The sequence below is a fragment of the Scardinius erythrophthalmus genome (genome assembly GCF_964197995.2).
Source record: "Scardinius erythrophthalmus genome assembly, chromosome: 11".
In the NCBI taxonomy this organism is placed as follows: Eukaryota; Metazoa; Chordata; class Actinopteri; order Cypriniformes; family Leuciscidae; genus Scardinius; species Scardinius erythrophthalmus.
Genome location: NC_138231.1, coordinates 6,720,003 through 6,747,848, shown reverse-complemented (window position 1 = coordinate 6,747,848; position 27,846 = coordinate 6,720,003). Strand labels below are relative to the sequence as shown.

Genomic DNA, 27,846 nt, shown 5'->3' with positions numbered 1-27,846 from the left:
TAGGTATATACTGGACAGGTAACTGCAGGAGTTTGGGAATAAACGCCTCGAAAAACGCGAGCGGGTCACTCCCTTCAGTAGACTCCTTCAGATTTAACAGCCTGATATTCTTCCGTCTATGCCGACATTCCAGTTCAGATACTTTGTCTTTCAGATCCTTGTTCACTTTCTCCAGCGCTTCCAGTCGATCTTTTATCGGAGCGATGTCATCCTCCAGCTGGGAGATACGCGTTTCAGCCTCAGTTTGGTATGCAACAAGTGCCGCTGTCGTAGCCGCAACATCATCAATGCGCTTCAACATGTTGTCCACTTTGATCTCAAGTTTCCCAAGCGACTCGTTTACAGACCGTAGGATACGCTGACCCTCCTCTGCAACCGCCGCAGAAATACTCTTTAGCAGAGCCTCTGACATCAAAAGAGGAGATCCTTCAGGGCTAGCGTTAGCTTTAGCACCTACGCCAGTGCTACCTAGCCGGCTGGTAGCACTATAGTCTTCTAAAACGTCGCGATCTTTGGGCAGTTGTTTTGATGGTTTAGGCATTTTTGCAAAATACCTTTATTCAATTCCCAATTTTGGTTAGAGTGCAATCAGTAAGTATATAAAGTTTAGGTGAGTGATGTTTTAAGTGGAGAGAGGTATCTGCCGTCTTACTCACACCGCCATCTTGGAAAACTCTCAGATTTCATCAAAAATATCTTCATTTGTGTTCCGAAGATGAACGAAAGTCTTATAGGTTTGGAACGACAAGGTGAGTAATAATGACTCACCTTGTCGTTAGTGCACTCAACAGTGCATTCCAAACACGTATGACTTTCTTGTGCAAATCAGAAGATATTCTGAAGAACATTGGGGTCCAAACAAAACTGGACCCCATGAACAAAAAACAATGTTTCAAAACATCTTCTTTCGTGTTCCACCAAAGAAAGAAAGTCAAATGTGTTTGGAACGGATGAGTAAACGATTCTTAGGTGAACTACCCCTTTAAGTCTTCAATTTTTTAAGTATTTTAAGCATGAGGTCATGGGATCGAAACCATATTTCTACTGTTTACCAGACAGCTTACTCACGATGCAACATGGCAGATTTATCTCATGAATATGTGCTCTTTGTGGACCAGCGCACTTCCTCCTCGGCTGCAAAAATAGCTCCTCGACAATGATGGTCCATAACACAAAATACACCAGGCGGGGAAAAGATTAAAAAACATTAATCATGACATTGGCCTTCACCGCACTATAGTCTGAAGAGACAGGAATATACTAGCGGGAATAGATTCGCTGCAGCCTGAAATGAGGTGCGTGCATAATTCAGAACAAACTAAAGGATAGCTGCGCTCAATTTCAACCACCGTGGACACGCTAACAAAAGAAAGTCCAATATTTCCTAGTCTATTAGACACAAAAGTGCTATTAACCAAAAAAAAGTCATTCACAGACCATTTAAGCATTTTCTGCAGATTTGTGCACTGCAATCAAGTCTTTTGATGAAAAATCTATCATTAGATTATTAAAGAAATAAATAAATAAGAATGAAACTCAATTATAGCCCTAGCTTCGGCGCTGAAAAGCTAATGAAATTAGCAGTATGGATCCTAGTGTTGATTGCTCATATAATTACAATGTTCATGGGGATAAAATAGTTGTTTCATAAGAGTGCTTTTGTCCTCGCAGAAGAGTCTAGATCTCGGTTTTTTCCCTAAGTTAAATCAACCACTAATTCTTACAAGGTTCTCTTTTGATGGATTTAAATTAAAGCGCACATCGACATCATGCAAAAGCCAAGTCTTTGTGAAACTTTTGGGAAAAGTTCGTTTTTTTCTGAAATGACTTGCTCACCGTGCGCTGCTAACCGTCATGATTAATGAACGCCTGCAGAGTCGTTACGAGATTTCCTGATGCTTTTTTGTCTCTGAGCTAATGGGACGCTGATCTCGGCTCCAGATATGTCATATTACACCGAGCGCTGTCGAATGGGAAGAAGTTGAGTGACATCTCACTTTGTGTTTCGGGGAAGGTGCCGGAAGCGGGACCCTGTAGAGCTCACCACAATGCTAACAATCCCTCCCTCTGTGAGACTTCGGTTCCTACTTAAACGACACAGCGGGGGGCCCTGTGGAGGCCCCGGGGGGTTTCAGAAAACACACACAACTGCCCTCCTCAACAGTGATGTCCAATTTCCCACGTATAATCACTCATGAAAGGGTAGTCAGGTCAACAGACTGTCTTCATTACCACCTTAATTCAGATTTGACGCGAAGAAATGTCCGCGTAGCGTGCATTACTTTGGTCGACCCTTCATTATCGGCTCAATATTCTGTGTTTGATGCTCTTGAGTATTTCCCCATGCTACAGCATAAAGAATCTCAAGACGCATGAGCCCATGTGAGCCCACCTCACATCTAGGTGCAGGTCAGCATGGTAATTTGATGAAACTGAGAGCCGTTCTGGATGCTGATTGGTCAACAGCGCATTCCAGCTGTGTTAATATTCCATCTGAAGACACACCCCTTCCACAAGCAATTAACAAAGAGAAACATGATTGTGACGTACCTAATTTGTAAGTCGTTTGGGTTCATAAGTAAATGTATAAAATACACATTATAAATCTAGAATGTTCTATATATAGAATCCTGGAAATGTACAGTTTCCACAAAAAAGGCAGCACAACTGTTTTCAACATTGACAATAATTATGATAAATATAAATAATATATAATAATGATTTGGATCGTGTAACACTGAAGTCATGAGTAATGGCTGCTAACATTTTAGCTGTACTGTCACAGAATTTTTTTTTCCGCAATATTATCAATTTATTTATTTTATTTTTCTTTACATTTATATTGTATGTATGTATGTATTTATACATGGCTGTGTAGATTTTATTCATTATTTTTTTTAATTAAGCATGGAAAAGATCAAATAAAAAAATGTGTCTTGTTTGTTTGTTTTATTTTTAGATTTTGGCCATTAACCAAATTTAAAAATAATCAAACAAGCAGTAATTTTTACACTTTCTTACTAATTTATTTACTTAGCAGCAGTTTTATCCTAAATGACTTTCAAACGAGGAACACCACAACATAAGCAACTCATCCAAAGCAAACAGACTGTTTCCTGTGTGTTGTTGTCATCTGTAGGAACAGAAGAACACAGAGGTACACACACCTGTGGTGTCACCGTCTCTGTGCTGCTTGATGGGGGGCTCGTCGGTCTCCCACGGGGTGGACTGGTTGATGGGGGTCTGGCCCCATCTCACTCCAGGAGCCAACAGAAGACTCGGAGTCTGCGTCTCACCAGGAGAAAGACCTGCCGCCTGCAAAGAGAGAAAACATATGATGGAGATCAGACTTTATGACACAAAACAACTTTTATCAAGACAGCATGATGCTAGTAAAGCATTTAGTGTTGTCTAGTGGTACTTTTCCATTGGTGCGCACACAATGAACAGATGAATAAAAAAATAAAGTGTGAAACCACCTTAAACAACACAACAAAACAAAGAGAAAATACTACATGAATGAAAAAATAAAATAATAAACCTGCAGAGCCAATCACTGTAGCTTCAAAACGGGTCCATACACCCTGGATTAAGTGGGTCCCTATAAAACTCATTTTGTTGAGTCAAATTTCACTTTATGCCATTTATAGATTCTGATTACGTTCTATTCACGAAAAAGAAATAATATTCTACCCTAATATAAATTTGAATAACTGTAATTAAAATATGTAAATGACAGTTGTGTGTGTTTATGTCAGGTTTCCGCTGTAGCGTTTGGTTTTCACGTTTCCCTCTGCGTTTTCTGCATGGCTGAAATTATGAGGCTCTAATTACACATTGTGAGGGAGTCTGGCTCTTATAATCAGTATTTCCCAAGTTCTTAGAAGTACTCATGTCAGACTAGGATTGGTAATTAATTATTTAGCGCAAGAAAACTAGAAGTGTCGAGGAGACAGTTACTAAATGCCTTCATTAAAATTCCTCCATTTACAGTATACCATAAAATGAGATTTTAACACACACACACAAAAAAAAAACATTGGAAAGAATAAATGGCTTTATCAAACTCTGTAATCCAAGGAATGTTTTTATATTTGGATCAACCACAGGAAGTTTAACTAGATGTACCGCATCGCGGTACAAAATATGACCGCCGCTCAGGCCTGCACTGGCTTTCCACAAAAATAAATGACGTTGAGTAATTTGGCTGTATTGCATGTTTATGTATATACCTAAAAAAAGTAGTAGTATGTGCATGTCTGTCTGTGTGTGTGTGTGTGTGTGTGTGTGTGTGTGTGTATGTGTGTGTGTTTGTGTATGTGTGTGTCTTTGTATGTGTGTGTCTGTGCGTGTATGTATGTGTGCGTACATGTGTGCGCGTGTGTGTTTGTGTGTGTGTGTGTCTGTGCATGTGGATTTGTATGTGTGTGTATGGGTGTGTGTCTGTGCGTGTGGATGTCAGTGTGTGTGCATGCTTGTGTTTGTTTGTATTCCTGCATGTGTGTGTGTGACAGTATCATCCTAAACCAGCAACCCTTCGCTCAACAGCACCATCTACAGGCCGATGAGTGTACAGTCACTAAATGTGCACATAAATGAATTTATTTTATACCCCCCCATGGATGAAATTCTACGAAACTTAGCAGAGGATACCCCCAGAGGATGTCAAGTTAATCATACACATGAAATATGGTGCAGTTCTGAACATCTCCACTGAAGATAGGGGCGATTAAAGCAGAATAATATTGCATTTTAATTTTTTATGGGAGGGGCGCAAATCACAAATGAGTGATTATGGGCTAGGTTGATGTGGGCCCTTAAGAGCAACATACCATAAAAATTTCTTCATCCTCAGTGCCACGGTTCAGGTAGTTATTTAGGAAAAACTGTATTTTTGGGTTTTGGGGGGCCCCAGCGCGGGTGGGGGGGGTGGATAGTGGCCCCCGGGGACCAAATGAAATTTTTCCTTAGAAGTCTAGTGGGGCTACATGCCCACCAAATTTCATGTTCCCCGGTGTTTCGGTGTCCCTGGTATCGTTGACGAAAAATTTACGGGGGCCCCAGCGCAGGGGGGGAAGTGGCCCCCGGGGACCAAACGAAATTTTTCCGTAAAAGTCTAGTAGACCAACATACCATAAAAATGTCTTCATCCTCGGTGCCACGGTTCAGGTAGTTATTTAGGAAAAACTGCATTTTTTTGGGTTTGGGGGGGCCCAGCGCGGGGGGGGAGTGGCCCCCGGGGACCAAACGAAATTTTTCCGTAGAAGTGTAGTGGGGCTACATGCCCACCAAATTTCATGTTCCCCGGTGTTTCGGTGTCCCTGGTATCGTTGACGAAAAATTTACGGGGGCCCCAGCGCGGGGGGGAAAGTGGCCCTCGGGGACCAAACAAAATTTTTCCGTAAAAGTCTAATAGACCAACATACCATAAAAATTTCAACATCCTCGGTGCCACGGTTCAGGTAGTTATTTAGGAAAAACTGCATTTTTTTGGGTTTGGGGGGGCCCAGCGCGGGGGGGGAGTGGCCCCCGGGGACCAAACGAAATTTTTCCTTAGAAGTCTAGTGGGGCTACATGCCCACCAAATTTCATGTTCCCCGGTGTTTCGGTGTCCCTGGTATCGTTGACGAAAAATTTACGGGGGCCCCAGCGCGGGGGGGGAAGTGGCCCCCAGGGACCAAATGAAATTTTTCCGTAAAAGTCTAGTAGACCAACATACCATAAAAATTTCTTCATCCTCGGTGCCACGGTTCAGGTAGTTATTTAGGAAAAACTGCATTTTTTTGGGTTTGGGGGGGCCCAGCGCGGGGGGGGAGTGGCCCCCGGGGACCAAACGAAATTTTTCCTTAGAAGTCTAGTGGGGCTACATGCCCACCAAATTTCATGTTCCCCGGTGCTTCGGTGTCCCTGGTATCGTTGACGAAAAATTTACGGGGGCCCCAGCGCGGGGGGGGAAGTGGCCCCCAGGGACCAAATGAAATTTTTCCGTAAAAGTCTAGTAGACCAACATACCATAAAAATTTCTTCATCCTCGGTGCCACGGTTCAGGTAGTTATTTAGGAAAAACTGCATTTTTTTGGGTTTGGGGGGGCCCAGCGCGGGGGGGGAGTGGCCCCCGGGGACCAAACGAAATTTTTCCTTAGAAGTCTAGTGGGGCTACATGCCCACCAAATTTCATGTTCCCCGGTGCTTCGGTGTCCCTGGTATCGTTGACGAAAAATTTACGGGGGCCCCAGCGCGGGGGGGGAAGTGGCCCCCAGGGACCAAATGAAATTTTTCCGTAAAAGTCTAGTAGACCAACATACCATAAAAATTTCTTCATCCTCGGTGCCACGGTTCAGGTAGTTATTTAGGAAAAACTGCATTTTTTTGGGTTTGGGGGGGCCCAGCGCGGGGGGGGGAGTGGCCCCCGGGGACCAAACGAAATTTTTCCTTAGAAGTCTAGTGGGGCTACATGCCCACCAAAATTCATGTTCCCCGGTGCTTCGGTGTCCCTGGTATCGTTGACGAAAAATTCAGTAAGGTGACGGGAAAAAAAAAAAAAAAAAACTTTGACAATCCCTATATGACCGCTTTCGCTAGCTACGCTAGCGGCGGTCATAATTAAATATTACGAATCATTTTATTTTACATTTATTACTGTATGACTTGTTATTTTTTTCAACCGTTGACAATATTTGGGTCTGAATACAGTTTAAACCCCTCATTTATCTGATTTATTTATTGTCTAGCAATTCAGAATTGTCCTTAGACAATAAAAAATAAATATATATATATATATACACACACACACACACACACACACACACACATATGTATTTATTTATTATTAAATAAATAAAATAAAATAAGATACATTGTTTTTTTTTTCTGAGTACACAGAAAAAAGCTAAATAAAATGTCAGGGTGCCACATTTATTCCAAATTAAGCTCTCACTCATAAAATTATCCAAGCATCTTCACCTTTAATGCTTGGATAACAGAGTTAATACTTTATTAAACATTATATACAGTGAACAATGAAAAAGCACAAATTGCACTGCAATAAAAAGCATTTAAGGCAGCCACATGTACTGAGTTCATAGAAAGTGCCAGCTAAGTACGATTGAACGATTGCTGATTACATTGTATGGAGGAGTGGAAAGAGGATTTTTTGCAGGTTCCCAAAAAAAAAAAAAAAAAAAAAAAAAACAAGCCGGTCACATAAACAAGAAAAAAAAAAAAAAGAGAATGACATTTAGACCCAAGTTAAGTTTAATACCATAGGAAGTTTGGAGACTTTGCTTCGCTCGCTTTTCTTTGCTCAACTTTTATTGAGTTGAGAGTCGGTGTCAAACAGGCAGGCGGAGTGATGGGGCAGCGGTGTGATGCAGGCAGAAGTACGAGGAACGAGTGAACGAGGAGGCTTCCAGAGAGACGAGTTAACCTCACCCTGCTCCGCACCCCTGAGTTAATGGAAAAGACCTCGTCATCAACCCTCTGCTCCGGCCTGCGAGTTCTCCTCTGTTCCATTATCCTCCCTGACCTGCGCTTTACTTCATCAATTTACCCATCATGCATCTCTGTCACCTCGGCCCAAAGCCAATTTGTTGTGGGGTTACACTACACGTTGACATCATCAACAAACGAAACTTCTCATCATGACTGGTGAGTGCAGATGCAAAGGGCCGACCTCCAGACGGTAAGTGCTGAAGCTTTCTGTCCGTAAACCGAGAGAAAGTGTGCATTCGTCTTACAGTGGTGGAGATTTCTGTGGTCGTGGCTCCTAAACGCTGGTCCTACGTCGTACAGTGAGAGAGGCTCAAAGACAGCCGTTTTCATGCGACCAATTAGCCTTCGATCATTTGCACAAATTTAGCATGATCATCTCAATGTGTTTGCAGCTACAACCTCCTCTACTGACTAGCCAATAAAAATGCAACATGAAATGACGTATTGATCAACGCGGCATGGCGCTAAAACTTAAAACGTCTTACCTCAAGCTCCGTTTGCAAAATTGGCATAAGTTGGCCTCTTTTCCCTTGCCATGACCGTGTCCATATTCTCCTCTTTCACTTCCTCCTCTTTTTTTCTGACGCACATAAAAGCCACAATTGCCAAATTGCGATTCACCTTGCTCTGTTTGTTTAACACTAGCGCATGCTGATGACGTTTTATTCTTCTGTACTAACTTGCGTCGTAGCCTGCAATTCAATAGATGCATGATGATGATATTATGGTTGTGAGAGAAAATATAATAACGGTTAATTACTAACTAACTAACTACCTAAATACAGCACCTAATTTACTAGTTTCCACTTCTGAAGTTAATAAAATAAAAAAATAATAACTAAATTGTAATTAATAACTATATTATTTTTTAATTAAAATAATAAAATAAAATAAAAATTCTTTAAGTTGTTGAGTACACGCAAAAAGGCATATAGTGCCAAAGTTAATTTCTTCTCATCCTGAAAGCATGATATGGCAAAGCTACATCCTTAACTTACAAATTTGAACCTAATTAGTGTTGTCAACTTGTAAAGATGTAAGCAATAACACAAACAAAGTCTACTTTCCACCAAAACTCTGCAAAAAAATCCCAATGGAGAGATCCAGGAAAATAAACCTATTAGATTCTCTGTCCCTCCAGACTGTTGTAACCCACCTATCTCAACTTTGTCCTAGTTCACAAAACCTGACAAACTAGAAAATAAAGGAAGATATATATATATATATATATATATATATATATATATATATATATATATATATATATATATATATATATATATATATAAAAAAAGGAAAATGGAAGATATGGAAGATCTAAAAGGCCTGAGACTAAACAATGCAGTTATTGTCTTGCATGTCTTTATGGGTCAGACTCAGGATCGATTTATGTCTCATGTTGACCAATAGTTACAATGTTTCATGATCACAACACGCTGGTGGACACATATAAAGCCTAATAATTCTTTCCCGCCTCTTGCCTTTTTTTTGCCTTTCTCATCTCCCGAGTGTTTTCTAATCCTCGTAAAAATGCATCATTTATGACGTGGTATTTTCTTCTGTAATAATCCTATGCATTTCCTACGGCCAGCTGTCACGAAATGTTAAATCTTCCTCTCCGGCTCGGATTTTTAGAAGCACGATTGTATCAAAACATAATATTGCATATCAAATTTTCCCGCAGTCCTGTGAGCAACGCATAAAATGCACATTTCAGACTTTATACGGGCATCTGCTGACATCAGTGGGGGTGGGAGATGACAGACACTGTAAAACGTGGTAGGACTTGAGCGTAGCCGAGCATTCTCTATTCTCTTCTCAGCGTTTTAATTCATCTCTGGTTATACCAGGCCCCGCGTCCCTGGCGGGCCATTATCGCTGTGTGGCAGATGGCTTCCCTGACTCAACAGAAAACAACCTGGGATAGTGTGTGTGTGTGCGTGTGTGTCCTGTGCAAAACCAAGCAGCCAAAAATAAATGAATAAATAAATAAATGCACTCATGCTCTTCAGCACAAAGAAGTTTAACGTTTGTAGTCAGCGGCGGCCTGGGATTTTTCTGTTGCAAGAATCTAGTTACAGGGAAGATTGTCTTTTCTACTCCATGGGGACTGAAGGACACAGTAAGCACTCAACATGCATATAATGCCAGACAAACAATGAGGACTGAACTCACAAAACAGTTCTATTCATACTATATCAGTGCAAAACCCATGTTATTCACTGACAACCAATAGAGGATCAGAATACCAGATATTACAAATAAATACAGTTTATATATATATATATATATACACACACTCGCCTAAAGGATTATTAGGAACACCATACTAATACTGTGTTTGACCCCCTTTCGCCTTCAGAACTGCCTTAATTCTACTGTACGTGGCATTGATTCAACAAGGTGCTGAAAGCATTCTTTAGAAATGTTGGCCCATATTGATAGGATAGCATCTTGCAGTTGATGGAGATTTGTGGGATGCACATCCAGGGCACGAAGCTCCCGTTCCACCACATCCCAAAGATGCTCTATTGGGTTGAGATCTGGTGACTGTGGGGGCCATTTTAGTACAGTGAACTCATTGTCATGTTCAAGAAACCAATCTGAAATGATTCCAGCTTTGTGACATGGTGCATTATCCTGCTTGAAGTAGCCATCAGAGGATGGGTACATGGTGGTCATAAAGGGATGGACATGGTCAGAAACAATGCTCAGGTAGGCCGTGGCATTTAAACGATGCCCAATTGGCACTAAGAGGCCTAAAGTGTGCCAAGAAAACATCCCCCACACCATTAAACCACCACCACCACCAGCTTGCACAGTGGTAACAAGGCATGATGGATCCATGTTCTCATTCTGTTTACGCCAAATTCTGACTCTACCATCTGAATGTCTCAACAGAAATCGAGACTCATCAGACCAGGCAACATTTTTCCAGTCTTCAACTGTCCAATTTTAGTGAGCTCGTGCAAATTGTAGCCTCTTTTTCCTATCTGTAGTGGAGATGAGTGGTACCCGGTGGGGTCTTCTGCTGTTGTAGCCCATCTGCCTCAAGGTTGTGCGTGTTGTGGCTTCACAAATGCTTTTCTGCATACCTCGGTTGTAACGAGTGGTTATTTCAGTCAAAGTTGCTCTTCTATCAGCTTGAATCAGTCGGCCCATTCTCCTCTGACCTCTAGCATCAACAAGGCATTTTCGCCCACAGGACTGCCGCATACTGGATGTTTTTCCCTTTTCACACCATTCTTTGTAAACCCTAGAAATGGTTGTGCGTGAAAATCCCAGTAACTGAGCAGATTGTGAAATACTCAGACCGGCCCGTCTGGCACCAACAACCATGCCACGCTCAAAATTGCTTAAATCACCTTTCTTCCCATTCTGACATTTAGTTTGGAGTTCAGGAGATTGTCTTGACCAGGACCACACCCCTAAATGCATTGAAGCAACTGCCATGTGATTGGTTGATTAGATAATTGCATTAATGAGAAATTGAACAGGTGTTCCTAATAATCCTTTAGGTGAGTGTATATATATATATACACACACATATTTACAAATACAGACCCTAATTTAACAAATAAAATAAAATAATATAAAATAAATATTTTTTTTAAAAAACTATTAAAAAATAAAATAAAATCAATGAATCTTTTTTTAAAAACTATTAAAAACTCTTATAAGGTGTATCTTACAGTCAGGACATAGCAATATTTCTTTCAAAATCCCATTTATATTTATGTTTTTCTTTTTAAAATCAAAACAATATATTAAACAGGTTATTCCTTAATTTTTAATCTATATAAATAAATGTGCTTATGCTCTTTATGTGTTGTAGAAATATTACAGTAATGTTATCATTTGCAGTTACTTTTAAATTAGGCTTTTCTCTTTTCTGTGACTCTATGATTCTAGTCTCTGCAGTTTTAATCACATTACTACTTAATTTAAAGAAAAACAGAAGATAAAAGAGCTTTGCTTTGTCACAATTTGTTTCAGCAAACAAAAACAGTTACAAAACCTTATAAGAGGTACCTTACAGTCAGGACATAGCAATCTTTTTTTAATCCCATTTATATTTATGTTTTTCTTTGTAAAATCAATAAAAAATAATAAAATAAAATAAATGCAATGTTGAATTCATTACAGGTGAAATACATATTTATATTTATAAATCACCAATTCATTCCTATGGGAATTTATATGAAGCTTGTCTGAGTTGGCAACAGAAACCAAAGGGGCAGAGTTTACCGAAGGGTCAATTCATTCTTAATGAAGTGACACGCAAGCAAAGATGCTCTCAGATGAAAACGAACTCTGCACAAATCATTTCTCATCAGGCTAATGGTGTCGCATCACTCAAGAGTTTCCTCCATTAAATGTATTCACTGCCGCACATTATAAAGACTTCAACTTCAACTTCTACAATGTAATCTCTTAAATGTCATTTTTATTGCATGAGTAGGTAGCCCGACTGCATGGCACTTATGACGGGTCAATCACTCCTCGGCCATTTGAAAAATTTAATCACTATGATTTTCCCGTACAGGTACACAAATGAGGTTCGGGGGACGTGTCTTGCTCTGGCAGGAGCCAGATTGGTCAGAAACGATTCCAAAAGGACCTTATCTGAGCGCGCCGCAGCCAAGCATGGAGCTGAAGTAAATATCACCATGGTTACCCGCTTCCCGAACGGCACGGCTCTAAACTACCTCTCTTTATAGCAGGCTAGCATGCATTCAGTAATCCCGTACCATCCTGCAATGCCTCGACATACGCTTAGCTCAAACACAGACACATTCACAGCACAAAGTGACCGACATCTGCTTAATAAAACCCAAAAATACCGGCAAAGCTAACAACAAAAATGCACTGGTGTAGTTTACAGCATAATTGGCATAATTCGCCATTGCAATCCGATCATGTTTTCACATCATGACAAAGAGCTTCTATTTGTGTTTGAAGGAATAATGAATGTGATTCAAGACCTCTCTTCACAACTCCCCTGGTTTTGCACGTCCTGCAAAGCTCTCATGTTACAGCGAGGCTCTCTACGCATGCCAGCCGACATGAAGAATACGGCCGTTGAGTGTGGCGAACACAGGCCCTTTTCTCAAACAAACAGAGGGGACCGGAGGCGAGAGGGGCCGTGAAGATCCAGCGCCAATAGATCTCCTTCCACTCCACCATCCTGTCCGACGCTCCAAAGAACACCACACATCAACGGCAGACAATGGCTCTCTGTCCAGCAAGGGCATCGAGGGCTTCTTTACGCCACTATTGTTCTACTACCCCGGGTAACCTAAGGACTCTTGATCAAACGAAAGCCAAGATGAATAGCAATGTCGAGCACTTGAAGAACCAATTCAGTTTGTTTCTCTGCCTAGGAGAGCTTTAAAGGGCTGCGCACACAATGACCTGTGGAGCATTAAAGACAAACCTTAGGATTTCCACTAGTCTACCAAAGCCAGACATTTATCAGCAGTGACATTCACTTTGCAACCTTATTCTCACCAAGAATCGACCACTTATAGGGCCCTATCATACACCCGGCGCAATGCAGCACCAGGCGCGATGCAAGTGTGTTTTGTTAGTTTCAGCCCGACGCAGTTATCATTTTCACATCCTGCGCCACGTTGTTTAAATAGCAAATGCATTTGCGCCCATTTGTGCGCCCATGGGCGTGCTGGTCTGAAAACGACGTGTGTTCGGGCGCATTACTGGCGTGTTAATATTTTGAGGCAACTGAAATAGACTGCGCCATTGACCAACTGAAACCTGGTCTAAAGTCAATGGCCCAATATTGTCTTTGTTATTTGAAGAGTGTGTTGAAGAGTTTTTTTATAGGCGGGTCCCTATAGGCGGGTCCACAACGCGCGTACACTTTGTCCCGTAGATGGTCTGCTCGCGCGCTTTAACCTGGCTCGCTAAAGAAGCATTCAGTTTTTCTGCTTGCAAATTCCGCCATGTAAATAGGGAATCCGCCATGGCGCAAGCGCAACAGGCATTTATGGGAGATGAGACTCTGGCTGGTTTATTGCACGTTACACCCAAAACACACCCATTAATCATTAAGAGAATAGGGATAACCCTTTTAGACCATGCACCGGGTGCGCCAACCTTTTTCCCGTCGTTAAACTAGCAAAAGTGGATTCGGACACAGCCTAAGTGAACCTGTGCTTTGAACCATGCGTTTAGATCAATAAAATAGAGCCCATACATTCAGACCTTCATATAATGCGACCAACCACAGTGCAATTTTTTTCATATATAGGGCCAGATTTACTAAACAGGGCAAATCAGCGTAAGATGGCGTAAGATGGCAATCTCATAACAGTGCCGACAGTATGAAATAGGCTCACTGTTATATCATGAGCAGCTCTAATATAGAGAGATCAGTCACATGGCATTTTACAGGTTCAAGCAAAGCTGGCAGCATCCAGATCATGTACTTCTTAGGGCTGCCGGGTACCTGCCACCCAGATGAATGGGAATGCTAACGGATCACTCTTTCCAGGTATATTACAACTCCTTGACTAGAACAGCCTTATGCATACAGCGTGCTAATATATATGTTGATCTCCTGTTTATTTCTCTAATCTGTCTCTCACCTTCCTAAGACTCCTCATTTACAGTGGATCATGAAAGGAGTGATTATTCTTGGGAAACAGAGAGAGCTGGAGGGAGGTGGGCGAGTGACTCAGTCGGGACCGGCAGGATAGGGCATGCAGCAGACATCTGCTCCTGCTGGGTTAAATGTGCTGTTCAAGAACACGTTATCTGACTGACATGTAGGAATGCTGCAAGAACGAGGAAGAAGCCGTGGAGAGAGAGAGAGAGAGAGAGAGAGAGAGAGAGAGAGAGAGAGAGAGAGAGAGAGAGAGAGAGAGAGAGAGAGAGAGAGAGAGAGAGAGAGAGAGAGAGAGAGAGAGAGAGAGAGTATGTGTGTTTGTGTGGCAAGGGAGGCAGTGCCTCCTCGAAAAATTGGATGAGAAAAAAAAAATTGGTGTGTGTGTGTATATAAAGTAACAGTGTTCAAGAGCGACACCAGCAGGTAAAGTTACAGTGGGATGCCGCGTCTAAAGTGGGAGGTAATTGAGAGTGAATTGGGGAAGTCACATAAGAGGAGGCAATGCTTCCATCACGCTATGACTGAATCTGGTCGGTTATGGTTGGATATGATTGGTTTGTGTGATAAATCCTGCCTCTTGTTTTGGGACGCGTTCACGAATTGGTCTGAATGAACAAAATGATGGTGTTTTCTTTTTGTGAGCGATCAATTTATCGTTTCTTTGTAAGTGTTTACCGAGCTTGATGAAATAAGTTGATTATTAAAAATAAGCTGAACATCAGCTCACAAAAAATATTTTTTAATTGTTACTGCAGTTAGTTATTATTTAGGAATAAATGTAAAAACGCTTAAAAACACTAACATGATGAGATTTGTACTTGATTTTAATAAAAAAAACAATAATTACATGGTATAGTTCATGAACAGTGTTGTGTGTAACGCGTTACAAAGTAACGTGTTACAGTAACGTAACTACTTTTTCGGGTAAAAAGTAGTGTAACGCGTTACTACTAAAAATTTGGTAACAAAACGTAGTTCCTTTTTCAATTCGGCGCAACGTTACTTTTCCCATGGATATATTTGACAGCGACACTGCCTCTGCTGCGCGCTTGAGAGAAGAGAACTTTTGAGACCTGAAGAAAACGATTTAGTTTCATATTTATGTTTAAATTAAATAAAATAACAATTTTGTGTGGAGACATGATTTTGACCACTTTATTAAGTTTGTTTTTGTAGAAAACCTGTATTTAAAGTGAATTTCGTTTTATATTAATTGTATCTTAATTGTAATCAATGTTTTATCAATCAATTGCCTGAATTTAATAAGAAGTAAATTAAAGAAAACTATTTAGTTTCATATTTATGTTTAAATAAAATAAATAAATAAATAATTTAATCTATGTTGATTATATGAAAAGTGAAAAGCATGAGTAAGATCATAATTTTGTGCAATATATCGGGAGATAAATGGAGTGGGCAGACATGATTTAGACCACTTTATTAAGTTTGTTTTTGTAGAAAGACTTTCTTTAAAACGAATTTCGTTGTGTATTAATTGTAGCCTATCTTAATTTTAATCAATGTTTTACCAACCAATTAATTGCCTGAATTTAATAAATAAGTAAATATGACATGCAAAATAATCATGACGGCACCAGCGTGTGAACTGGAGCTCGTCTCCATACTGTAAATGAACCGAAACTCAGATAAGCTATACTTGTCTCACAGACCTGAGAAATATATAGAAAGCTTGAATATGTGTACTTTTAAACAAAATATATTTTTTTCTCTCAAAATCTCTTTTTTCCCCTACTCCCTTAGAGTGAGTTGTATGTCTAAGCTTATGTCTTCTATATCATTTTGTCCTATGCTATCAAGACGTGATTCGCAGCGGTTTTAGAGAGCAGGAGCGCTTTATTGGCTGTTGCCGAAATTTAAAGTTCGGTGGATAGGGGGAGAGGAGCGGAGAGAAGTGGTGCGGGCGCGCTGCTCATCGCGGAGTGTCGCACTCTACCCCATGATGCAGAGCCGGCTGAGAATAAAAGTTGCCGCACACAGCAGCACCAATGAGAAGGACTTTTTTTTGATACTATTGATACTATTTTTTATAATAAAGAGCACAAAATAATTACCTGTTATGTCCTCCATTGTATAACTTTATGTCTACATATTTAGGAACAGATATTGGGTTCTGCCCAAAGTCAAGCAACATAAAAGTAACGTAATAGTAACGAGTAACGTGAAAAGTTACTTTCCAAATGGGGTAACTAAGTAAAGTAACGGATTACTTTTTTAAAAAGTAACGAGTAACGAGCAAACACTACTTTTTAAAAGTAACTTCCCCAACACTGTTCATGAATACGAAATAGAAGTGTAGGTTTCTCCTTTTTTTGATGCAATGTTTATTTCACCAGGAAAATGTGACAACATTAAGTGTAACTGGGATATGAATTTACATTTGATTTACTAAAAAGTGAGAGAACTTCGCCACTTCATTTTACAACACCACTCCACACAACAAGGATAATAATACCAGTAAATGTTGACCTTATGGGGATATTTTTGGTCCCCATGAGGAAAACAGCTTATAAATCTTACTAAATGAAGACTTTTGAAAATGTAAAAAAACAGAAAGTTTTCTGTGATGGGAAGGTTTAGAGACAGGGTTAGTGTAGGGGGGGTCGAATATCCAGTCAAACAGAATAAAAACTATTACGCCTATGGAATGTCCCTATAAAACTTGGAAACCAGCGTGTGTGTGTGTGTGTGTGTGTGTGTGTGTGTGTGTGTGTGTGTGTGTGTGTGTGTGTGTGTGTGTGTGTGTGTGTGTGTGTGTGTGTGTGTGTGTGTGTGTGTGTGTGTGTGTGTACCAGAGCCTAGAAGAGAGCGAGAGAGAGACGAAGATAAAAAAGACTTGAGTGAATTAAAGTGCGATTTAGACAGAAAGAGGGTGCCGGGTCAGCAACAGGGCAGTAATAAAATGTTAATCACTCTCGTGCTTACCAGTATAAGGAAGTTGACATTGAGACATTAAAAAGCTGCTCTACACTCCATTAACCAGAACTGCTGCATCTGCTCCCATCAGACGCAAACACAAAAGCCTTCCTGCATATTTATAAAATGTTAAAGATAAAAAATAAAGATTTAATTCGTTTACTGTAAAAATGTGAGTGCACAAACTCGCTACCACAATGCTTGGATGTGTTCTGTGTGGTTACCAAGGTATTGCTATGCGGATGCTAAGGTGTTTGATTTGCTAAATGGTTGCTAGGGTGTTCTTGGTTGTTTCTGTGGAGTTGCTAAGGTGTTAGGCAGAACCTGATTCCACCAAGTGCAACATGTTCCTGGATCAACATTTTTGTCTTTGACACCATCCTAGAACAATATTGTAATCAACCAATCAGATTTGAGGGGATAGGTTTACAGTTTATGTCTAGTTTAGGCTTATAACCAGGGTTAGGTGCTTCTATATCAGTGTTATTCACCTATCATTTCCCTCTGATTTTAGGGATTGGTTATGGGAAGGGTTAGGCTATGTGGTCGCTATGATGTTATGGATGCTAAGGTGTTGCTATGAAGTTGATGAGGAGTTTAAGTGGTTTCTCGCATGTTGCTATGTGGTCGCTGTGATGTTATGGATGGTTACTAGGGTGTTGCTATGCAGTTGATGATGATTTTAAACGGTTTATTACATGCTGTTATGTGGTCGCTATGATGTTATGGATGGTTGCTGGGATGTTACTATGCAGTTAATAAAGAGTTTAAGTGATTTCTAGCACATCACTACGTGGTTGCTGTGGTGCTCTTGATGGTTGCTATGAAATTACTAAGGTGTTGGTGTGGTTTCTAGCAAAATGCTATTGATACTTTGCAGTCACGTGACTACCACGGATACCTGGCGGGCAACAAACGGGTATTTTCAACGTTGAGTCCTGTAGTTCCAGGACTTTCTAGTAGCTATCAAGTCTGTTAGAGAGCTAGCTGCATAACTATGGACTAGGATTAACTCCAAGGTAGCTAAATTGTGTAAAGCAGACACTTTTTTTAAAGATAATCAAGCAGTAATAATTCCTCCATAAATAATCTAGCTCTACTGTTGAGTCATCTCTGGTTCTCATTGAAAATCAAAGATATCGCAAACCTCAAAACAACCTATCACACACTTTTGTTGTTTGTTAGCAAAAGACGACAGCTGTTACTGTGCGTTCACACCGCCCACCGGCGAGAGCGTCAAAGTGCCCGGAAATTGTTCATTTTCAATGGCAGCGGTGTGAACGTACAGTTAGTCTAGCTTAGACTCATAACACAAACAGCTGACTCGCCGAACCAGCTGGTGAATACTGGTGGTGTTGATTGACAAAATTATAGTAACTTAAAGACACGATTAATTACATGATCATACACCCATTGTATTCAAACAAATGTTGAAATTACCTTTGATGGTAATTTGCACAGACGTGTGTATACTGTGAGGTTGCTTATCACATCTGCGGTTAGTGCATCCAATTGCACAGCAACTATCTGGCATGTCGTTTACACCTCAAAACACCAACTTTTGTATAGTAAAACTGGCGACCCTTGATTAGTTTACTGGGTTTCGTTGCTGGAGATCGACGTTCTTGCCCGCCACCCAGTACTTGTGACGTCACGTGCAAAGTTTCACTATGGTCGTTATGATGTTATGGATGGTTGCTAGGGTATTGCGATGAAGATAATGAGGAGTTTAAGTGGTTCCTCGCATGTTGCTATGATAAGATTAAGTAGTTTCTTGCATGTTGCTATGTGGTCGCTATGATGTTACGGATGGTTGCTAGGGTATTTTGAGAGGTTGCAATACGGTTGCTAAGATGTTTAAAGGAACCGTATGTAAGATTGTGGCCAAAACTGGTACTGCAATCACTTTCAAATTACTGTAGAGCGGTGTATCCCCTCCCCCTCCCCCTGACTCGAGGTTGCCAGATAGGCTGCAGGATCCAGCAGGAACGTTTGTAGCTGCAGCTGTGGTAACTAGAGCAGAGCTGGCAACCCGGATGCCGAAACACTAATAACTTCATGATTGGTAGATAGGTGGAGGGCGGCGCATCAGGCCAAAACACAACATGACAACATCAACATCAGTTGAGGGCTGCAAATTCACTTTTAAATGACAATATCCTGGCCGGGCTACTGTTGTCAGTGATATAAGTATTTGAAATTAACATGATTTCTTAATGTCTAGTGACATATCAGGGCCGTTTTATGATTAATTGAAATACATTTCATACATACGGTTCCTTTAAGTGTTTACCAGCACGTTACTATGAGGTCTCTACAATATTCTGGATGGTTTCTGGGATGTTGCTATGCAGTTGATAAAGAGGTTCAGTGGTTTCTAGCACATCGCTATGTGTTTGCTTTGATGTTCTTGATGGTTGCTAGGGTGTTGCTATGAAGTTGCTTAGGTGTTTGAGTGCTTTTTAGCAAGCTGCTATGTGGTTGCTATAGTGCTGCTTCCTGATCCAAGTGAAAAGAGCCAAATCCCAATTCTCAAGCCTTAAGGTGCAGTCACCTGCAGTCAGTATCGCTGAAATTCCTTTTGCAAAAACAGGTTTATTGTCAATTGTTTATAGTATAGTGATGAATGAAGCACTGCTCACACAAAAGTCACTTTTAAACCAAGCAGCTTTTTGCTGGTCAGCATGGCAAATTCCACTCAAAAATTTGAACATGATCTAAATTCCTGATTGGATTTTCATGACTGGATTTCGGCCACAAAGTTTCTCTGAGCAATTGTAAATGTGACCGCACCTCAAGAGCATGGATATTACTTTTTATATTGTCAGCCACCTGGTGAAAAACACAAGTCCACTCGCTATTTAAAAAAACAGCACAAATCAGTTTCATATCGTCGCTGTCGTGCAGAAACCTTGTATATCATTACTACTGGTCAGTGGTCAACCTTCACGTCTTTCTGTGGGTTTTGCAAATATTTAAAGTCCCCCCTGTGGTGAAAAGTTTTTTAAGGTTGTTTATATGTCTATGTGGTTTTTTTTATATGCTTTTAGACTCACCATGTGCAAATTCATACCTCAACTCAATTCATACCATTGCTGAGTATTTTCTCCTTAAAACTGCAGTGAAACGGCAGCCTCAAAAATGCGGTTTGAAATCACCTCTGTTCTCTAAGTCACAAATATGTTGTAACCAATCCCATTAAAGTGTAGCCTGGAAATCCAGACTTAAATCTGAAAGATTAATGGTCTGGCATCGACTAATGAAAATCGGCCAGCTCGAGGGGTGGCACCAAGAATGCATTTGAAAATCTCACTGCATGCAATTGGATAACACTATGACCAATCACAACAAGCCCCATTCGCTAAGCAACCAGCGGAGCTAACTGGTAGATTAGGCAAAACAGCAAAAACGCCCTTCTTGCAAAGGAACAATTCGAGCGCCGTCTTCTGTTCCTCTTTTAGATAAAAAGCCAAGTCTAACTTGTTCATTGTAGCGGCCAAAGCCGTTTCAAACAACTGGTGTTCATCCATAGACATCTTGCAATGTTTACTAATGACTTCGACGTCACAGCGCTGTCGTCATCTCGCCTCTGGCCCGCCTATATCAGATAACCCGATGTGATTGGTGCAGCTCGGATACAAGGGCATAGTTAATGAGCATCATTACTCGACGCCAGAGTAAACTCACTGAGCAAATTCAACTTGTGCTCTCGCGAGAACTCTGGATTCCCAGGGTAATTAAAGTGCAGGGCAGGCTTTAGCATTTTATTAAGTATGCTGTGAAACAGGGGGTTCTTAAGAGAAGTCAGGTTATCCTGGCATATTTTTCTGTTGATATGAAAAATCGGGTACATATGATGTATATTACAATGTTATGATGAACTATATGCCTTTCTCCATTGACATTCTGAGATGTTCAAAGCGTTTATAAGGATGCTGATTTTTAAAGGGCAGCTGTCTGACTCTGAGATGACGAATGGGAATATTGTTTGTGTAGCATAAGCAACACATTATTAGCTGTTTAATAACGTAGTCAAGCCAAAGGCTAATCATATTAATTTCCGTTGTGTGTCCAACGTTGTAGAAAGCGATACATAAAACACATTACCATTCTGATACATCGACTTGTAGACGAGGCTTTATAATTGCTCTTCCACTTCTTCTTCTGAATCAGTTTCTGGTTCAAACATATTTGGCTGAATTAAACCAGTGGAGGCGGGGCTAATCTGCATATTCATGGCTCTGTGCATACTAAATGAAGCAAGGGTGTAGAGTTACATTCAAGCTAGTTTAAGGCATGAAGAATTCTTTTTCACAGGAAAATTTTTTTAAATAAGTAATTTTGGTGATCAACGGTAAGTTTTAAGGGATACAATTATTGACTACAGCAGGGGGACTTTAACTAAAGAAAAGTATAAAAAAGAGCTGGTGACTAAACCTCGTAAATCCATTGGATCCTCTAACTGTCAGTCAAACCTCGTAGCTCTACCCGCCTCAATAAGTGCCGCACACCGTTTGGACCATCTATTATGTGACATACTGTAGTAAGTTCAAAAGCCCTATATCTACAATTTTAAATGGCATTTAAGCTATTGTGAAAAAATGGATGGAAAAAATGTTGTTACATCAGCTCATATGCCAGATCTATTCTTCCCTTATGCCCATAGTGATTTATAAACAACTAGACAGGTCACAACAAAACAACCCGCAGCTCATGTGCCTCGTCTGAATTATAACCTCTGTGGTCCCATTTCAGTGCAAGAAGCATTTTGGAGAATATCAGTGTACATGCAAATTCAATCAGAATCAAACATTTCAATACCTCCACCTGTTCACTGATTCTGCCTGGCACAGACAATATTCTCCACTTAATCCAAACTGCAGGGATCATGCAGAAACTAGGAAAATGCTACTGGCAAACACGAACCAGAGGCGAAATGGGTTTTTCGATTTTATTTCATTTTTCCTTTTCCAACATGTTGCAGCCAGCGAGAATATGGTGGCACAGTTGGGGGGAAGCAGAGAGAGAAAAAGAGAAAGCTCTATCCATCATCAGGTGTCACATCATCTCCTTTGACATGCTATTTTCACTTGGCCCCAGACTGCCTGCTCTGATTCACAAATACATAACTACCACTTTGACCCAAAGAGCCTTAAAAGAAAGGGAAAAAAAGTCAATTCCCTTTTTCATTCTCTTCCCTTTCCTTCACCCACACAACTGCATGCCCGGTAAACAATGGGCACGCCAAAACGTGCGTGCAATCTGTTCTGGACAAGAACCTTTAAAGTGCTGAACCACTTGAACCAGGACCTTTAATGTAGAGCGGGGTGCAAACATCTACAGTAGGCAGGTCATACGAGGACGGAAAAGTGGAAAACGTGTCTGACATTCGAATTCAGATCTGTCGGACTCGGAACTGTTCTGACACATTTAGCTGAGCTGTGATACATTTCATATGTCGGATATCAAGCGTGAAATGTAAGTGCTCTGTAAGAATGGTTTTTTACACTAAAACGTGGGTTGCCAAGGTTCACTTATCATCCGACTTAAAAGAATTCCCAGCATTCTTTGAGAACTGACGAACTACTGCTGTGGGGAAAAAATCATCAAGTCACTGTAGATGTTCCTATATCAAGACACAGAGCACATTAGCTTCACTGTATTCGCTATCATTTATCGAAGAGTTGGGTTCTGGAGGTAAAAATCACATTCATTTATACAGAATTTGATTTTAACCCTAAACCTTTTAAGAATGAACTGCCATATTGAGCATGCCTCCCTACATACATCCTTTATTTGATATTTTTATGTATATGTTTATACTCTATCATTCATGTTTGGGGTCTATACGATATTTAATGTTTTTTAACTCTCGTATACTCACACAGACTGTATTTATTTGATCAAAAATACGGTAATAACAGTAATATTGTGAAATATTATTACAAATTAAAATAACTGTTTTCTATTTGAATATGTTTTAAAATGTAATTTATTCCTGTGATCAAAGCTGAATTTTCAGCATCAGTCCTCAGTGTCACATGATCCTTCAGAAATCATTCTAATATGCTGATTTGCTGCTCAAGAAACACACTGAAATTCAATCGCATAAAACACAATGTGACTTTCAAACACGTCATAGTTCATAGTAAAGTTTTAAATCTGTAACAAGAGAAAAGCGAGATAATTAATGGAAAAAATTGCAGAACCGAGGCTGGTGAAATAAAAGGTTAGCTATTATTAATCACTGCTCTTTTGCATTACACTATGCTGAAGCAGTAAGGGTCGCTGTCATGGCACCTCAAATCACCAACTCTCATTGAAAATGCATGACTTCCGGTTGCTCTGCCACTGTCAGTGATGAGCCTTCATAAATGACTGATTTGAAGCACACAACATGCGCAACAACTCCATTAATGGAGTTGCAACACAACAAAAGACATTAAGTTCAACTGCAACAAAAACAGAGCTTCTTATGTGAAGAGTAGTAAATCTGTTACAATAATAAATAGGGATGCAACAACATTTTGGCTAGGGAACATTTTCATCCAAAACAGCTATTTTTCTTTTTCTTTCTTTCTTTCTTTCTTTCTTTCTTTCTTTCTTTCTTTCTTTCTTTCTTTCTTTCTTGTCCACACAACGTGGACACGCTACAACAGTTAAACATATCAGCTGTGTGGACACTAGCTCTCGATTGACAATATTCATTTCTTGATTTTAGTCGCTAATGATTTGGTTTCAATCTAAAATCTTGAAGTTTTCTGTTGAAGCGTGAACAAAACTTCACTAAATATTTGTAAGGCATCTGCCATCCAGTAATCGCAAAAAAAAAAAAACCTTTGTGCTTTGTTACTTTGAATTTGAAGCAAAGTCCCACCTTTAAAATTCTGTCGATTTTATTATGAAATTCAAACAATAAACGTCGCTCTTTAATACGGCGTGACAGATCAGGCGCATGTGAACCGATCATCTCATCTCCTCTTTCAAAGGGATACTTCACCTCTGGAAAGATGAATGTGTATTTAAAATAGGTCATTTATGTAGAATAAATGTGAAGAAATGTTTTAATTTGGAGCTTTCTAGCCTGAGAAAAGCCAGAAAATGTATTTTTGGCTTTTGTGGATGAAAGACAACAACTCCCAGAATGCACTTGCTTCACTGCCCTAGGAGGCCACGCCTACCGGTTAGAGAGTGCAGTTGAAAACAACAAGGTTAGGCTGCCAGTGAGTCTCCGTGACGAGTCTGCCTGGGATTTCGAGATCGCCCAAAATGTCCGGGATTCGGCTTTAGCGTTCTACAGTCGCCATTTATCATGTTTACTGTGGCGAGCAGGACGAGGCTGACGGCCGCGGGAGAACGGCGCGAGGCCGGTGGCGTCATTACTGAGACGCGCCGGGTCTCGCATCTCTCACGGAGGAGCGGGACTTTTCTTAGCAATGTTAAAACGCACATCAACCAATCACTTGTTTAGCGTTCATGTAAACACTACATTCAGATTCACCAATCGGAATGAATTCAGTTAGATTGAAACGAGAGGTGTGCATGTAAACAATGAATGGCGACCGCAGAAAGCAAAAGCCGAATCCCGGACATTTTGAATGATCTCGCCCGCCGGACAAGTCCGGGAAAAGGAGGATGGTAACCCCTACTACTCAGCTTTCTTCACGGAATAAGAGCCTGCAAGCTTAGCTTCCAAAGAAAGACGGCTGATACTGTGTACATTCTGTGAGTGAGATCCCACCCTCTATGGGCGGGTTGAACACATGCGGGACAGCTCCTCCTACTGGCTGTAGTCTTTAGCCTCTGGCCAGAAAATCCTCCGATGACGCAAAATGACGATTTTTGCGTCATCGGAGGATTTTTTCCAGACAAAAAATACATAAATCTCTCCTCTCAGGGGGATATGAGGGTGGAAAGCACGGTAATTCGAAAATACTACAGGTTTTCTACTAATACAAAGCTTAATGCTAAATCCTGAAGTATCCCTTTAATGATTTATTATTCATTTATTATTTGTTTTCGGTTTCTGTGCATTCAGAATTTTCGGTTTCGACCCAGAATTTTCATTTTGGTCCCCAATAAAAAAAAACTGTCTGTGGCATTATCATGCTGCTAAGCTCAATACTCTAACAAGCATAATTAATTTACATTTATGCATATTGCATGTCCTGAATATATTAAGCAGATGCTTTTGTGTCCACAATAATAACATATATTTCTAAATCACATTTACCTCGTTTGCCATTGCATTCTGGGAGGTCTCATCAGTGAATGCTACCTTATATTTTGGTCAAAACCAGGTATTTTACAAGGCAGCATAATTTAGCTATCTACTGTTTAAAAATGTCTTTGACACATACAAATATTTGAGGGAAAGTAAGACTTCAGAGCTTGAGTCACACATGATCATAATGGACTCCTGACTCACAGGGCTGATTCAAATTTAATAAAGACTCATTCTGAGTCATTTAATCTCAACGATCGCTCTGTAGTTTTGTGACGGACATTAAGCATAAAAAATCTTGTTCACGTAATTATGGTTGTCCCTCGCGTAAAGTTGAGTCCCTAGATCAATTCGAAGCGAGTGAAATGCCTTGTGTTGTGTCCTGTAAATGCCATTGACGGCCACTCGTTTGGTCACAAAATAGCTGGTGCTTGTCAATAAAAAGACCACAGGGAGAAAGTCATAGACAGGCAGAAGATGAACTTTATCCACTGTGACATTACAGCAGCACTGAGGCGGGAAGACTGCTGCACATGAGAACAGATGGACAATCTGGATTTGTTTTCTCTCTGACATTGCTGAGCTACACACATGCATATATAAGATATAAGCTGTAGATTGTATTGGACAAAATGGGATTTTGAGTCGAAATGATGAGTGACAACAAATGTTTGTTTTTCTCTACCAATGTTTTTTAATACTTACAATGAAAGTTTGAGATAAAATTGGGATAACTTTTGCACATTTTATCATTCAAATTTATGCTATAATTCCAGTATTATTAAATTTGGTATTTTAATAAACACAATAAAACATTTGCAATACAATAGGGCATGATTTAATTAAACAATAAAAGTAGATTCTGTGTACTTGTCACATTTTTAAAAGGCCAGGTGGTACCATATATTCAATTTAGTAATTTAATAAATGTATTATTTAGTTCTTTAATTATTTTGTATAAATTAAATTAGTATTTAGTATCAATTTACAATATGTGTTAACCAAAAGAATGGTTTTTGATTCAATGGTTCAAAAGAATCATTTTGTGATTAACCATGACTTTGATTTTACCTTATATATATATATATATATATATATATATATATATATATATATATATATATAGTATATATTATATATATATTATTATTATTTTATTATCATGAAAACCTACCACACATATTGTGACAACATGCCCCAGTTGTGTTCAAAGTAGTATTTTAGTAGTATCTTGAGTATCTTAGTAAAGTAATATATATATATATATATATATATATATATATATATATATATATATATTTTTTTTTTTTTTTTTTTTTATTATTATTATCTCCATAATAAATGTTCAAAAGAAACATACAAGATAATAAAAAATGTGACAACTAGCCCTCATCACCACTTTCTATATGTTTTTCAAAAAGGAAAGTACATTTATACAGGTTGGGAACAAAATAAAGGGTAAGAAAGCACACTCAAAGGCAAAAAACAAAACAACAACCAAAAACAGTGCACTTGAATCTATTTTTGGGTTGATGGTATTTGGTCCACACCGCCTAAGGCTGTGAATGTATTTAAAGAAAGAAAAGCTGACCGTGGCAAACAGGTGCACCTAAATGATGTTGACCGGCACCATAAATAACAGTACACACCTCCTCAGAGTGATGACGTCATTTTCCCCAGGAACCTCTTCACTTTTTTCCATCCAATTACCAGTGGGCAGAAATAGCCTGATTCTGTCCTGGCCATGGCGTAGTCAATGCAAGCACATAGGCAAGGATTCGGGTCATTAAATTGAGGAGAAACCACAGCAGACTGCCAAACATCAGCTGGCTCCTCCGTCCCAAACCACATGACTGTCAATCACGCAGGAAAACCACAGAACTCCATAAAGAAACAGCAGCGGGAGTTTGGGGGTTATTCACGCTCACAACAAGCACCTGATGCTTTTTCACCCTCAACACATGCAGTGTAAATGCAGTTCTGCCTAACTTTTGTTTTTCTGAGTGGAGTGCTGAGAGTTTCATACTGACCCTTACAAAGAGCTGTGTGATGTATGAGATGCTAATATCAAAGTCTTTGTCTCAGTAACCCCAGAGAAGCCACATGATCAAATTCTTCTGAACACCTTAGGAAATACACAGCAATGCCTTGACAGCCAATCACAAACACACTAGCATAATGACCCACATTTTGCACTGGCACAATTCACTTTTTCTTCACAAAATATAAATGCATTTGTCGGTTTTTAGTTGATGTTTTTGGGGACCCAATGTAAAATCTGAACACTACTGGTCTGGATGACAAAAACAGCTCCATAAAGGGTCTAGAAAATGTTTTATTCCACCTAACAATGGTTAGTCTAGTCCAGCTATGCTCGTCCAACCTTAGTCACAATGCTCAAATATTTGAGAATATTGAATAACAGGATTGAAATTCGCTGCAGATTTTGGTTTACATCTCCATCAGGAATGTCATGTTCTGATGCTTTTGTTCAGAATGCTCTCACATTTTGAAAGTGCTGTATGGGAATGATCTCATGATGTGGATGAGCCCTGTATCACCTGCATTA

At 39.9% G+C, this 27,846-nt stretch overlaps 1 protein-coding gene across 1 annotated transcript in view; it reads right to left on the bottom strand.

Annotated features, from left to right (window-relative positions):
* klhl29 (kelch like family member 29) overlaps positions 1-27,846 on the bottom strand; it is a 308,679-nt gene that overhangs the window by 116,250 nt on the left and 164,583 nt on the right. The window contains exon 4 of the mRNA XM_081378916.1: positions 3,162-3,315. Coding sequence (XP_081235042.1) covers positions 3,162-3,315 — 154 coding nt within the window. The remainder of the gene's footprint in view (positions 1-3,161; positions 3,316-27,846) is intronic.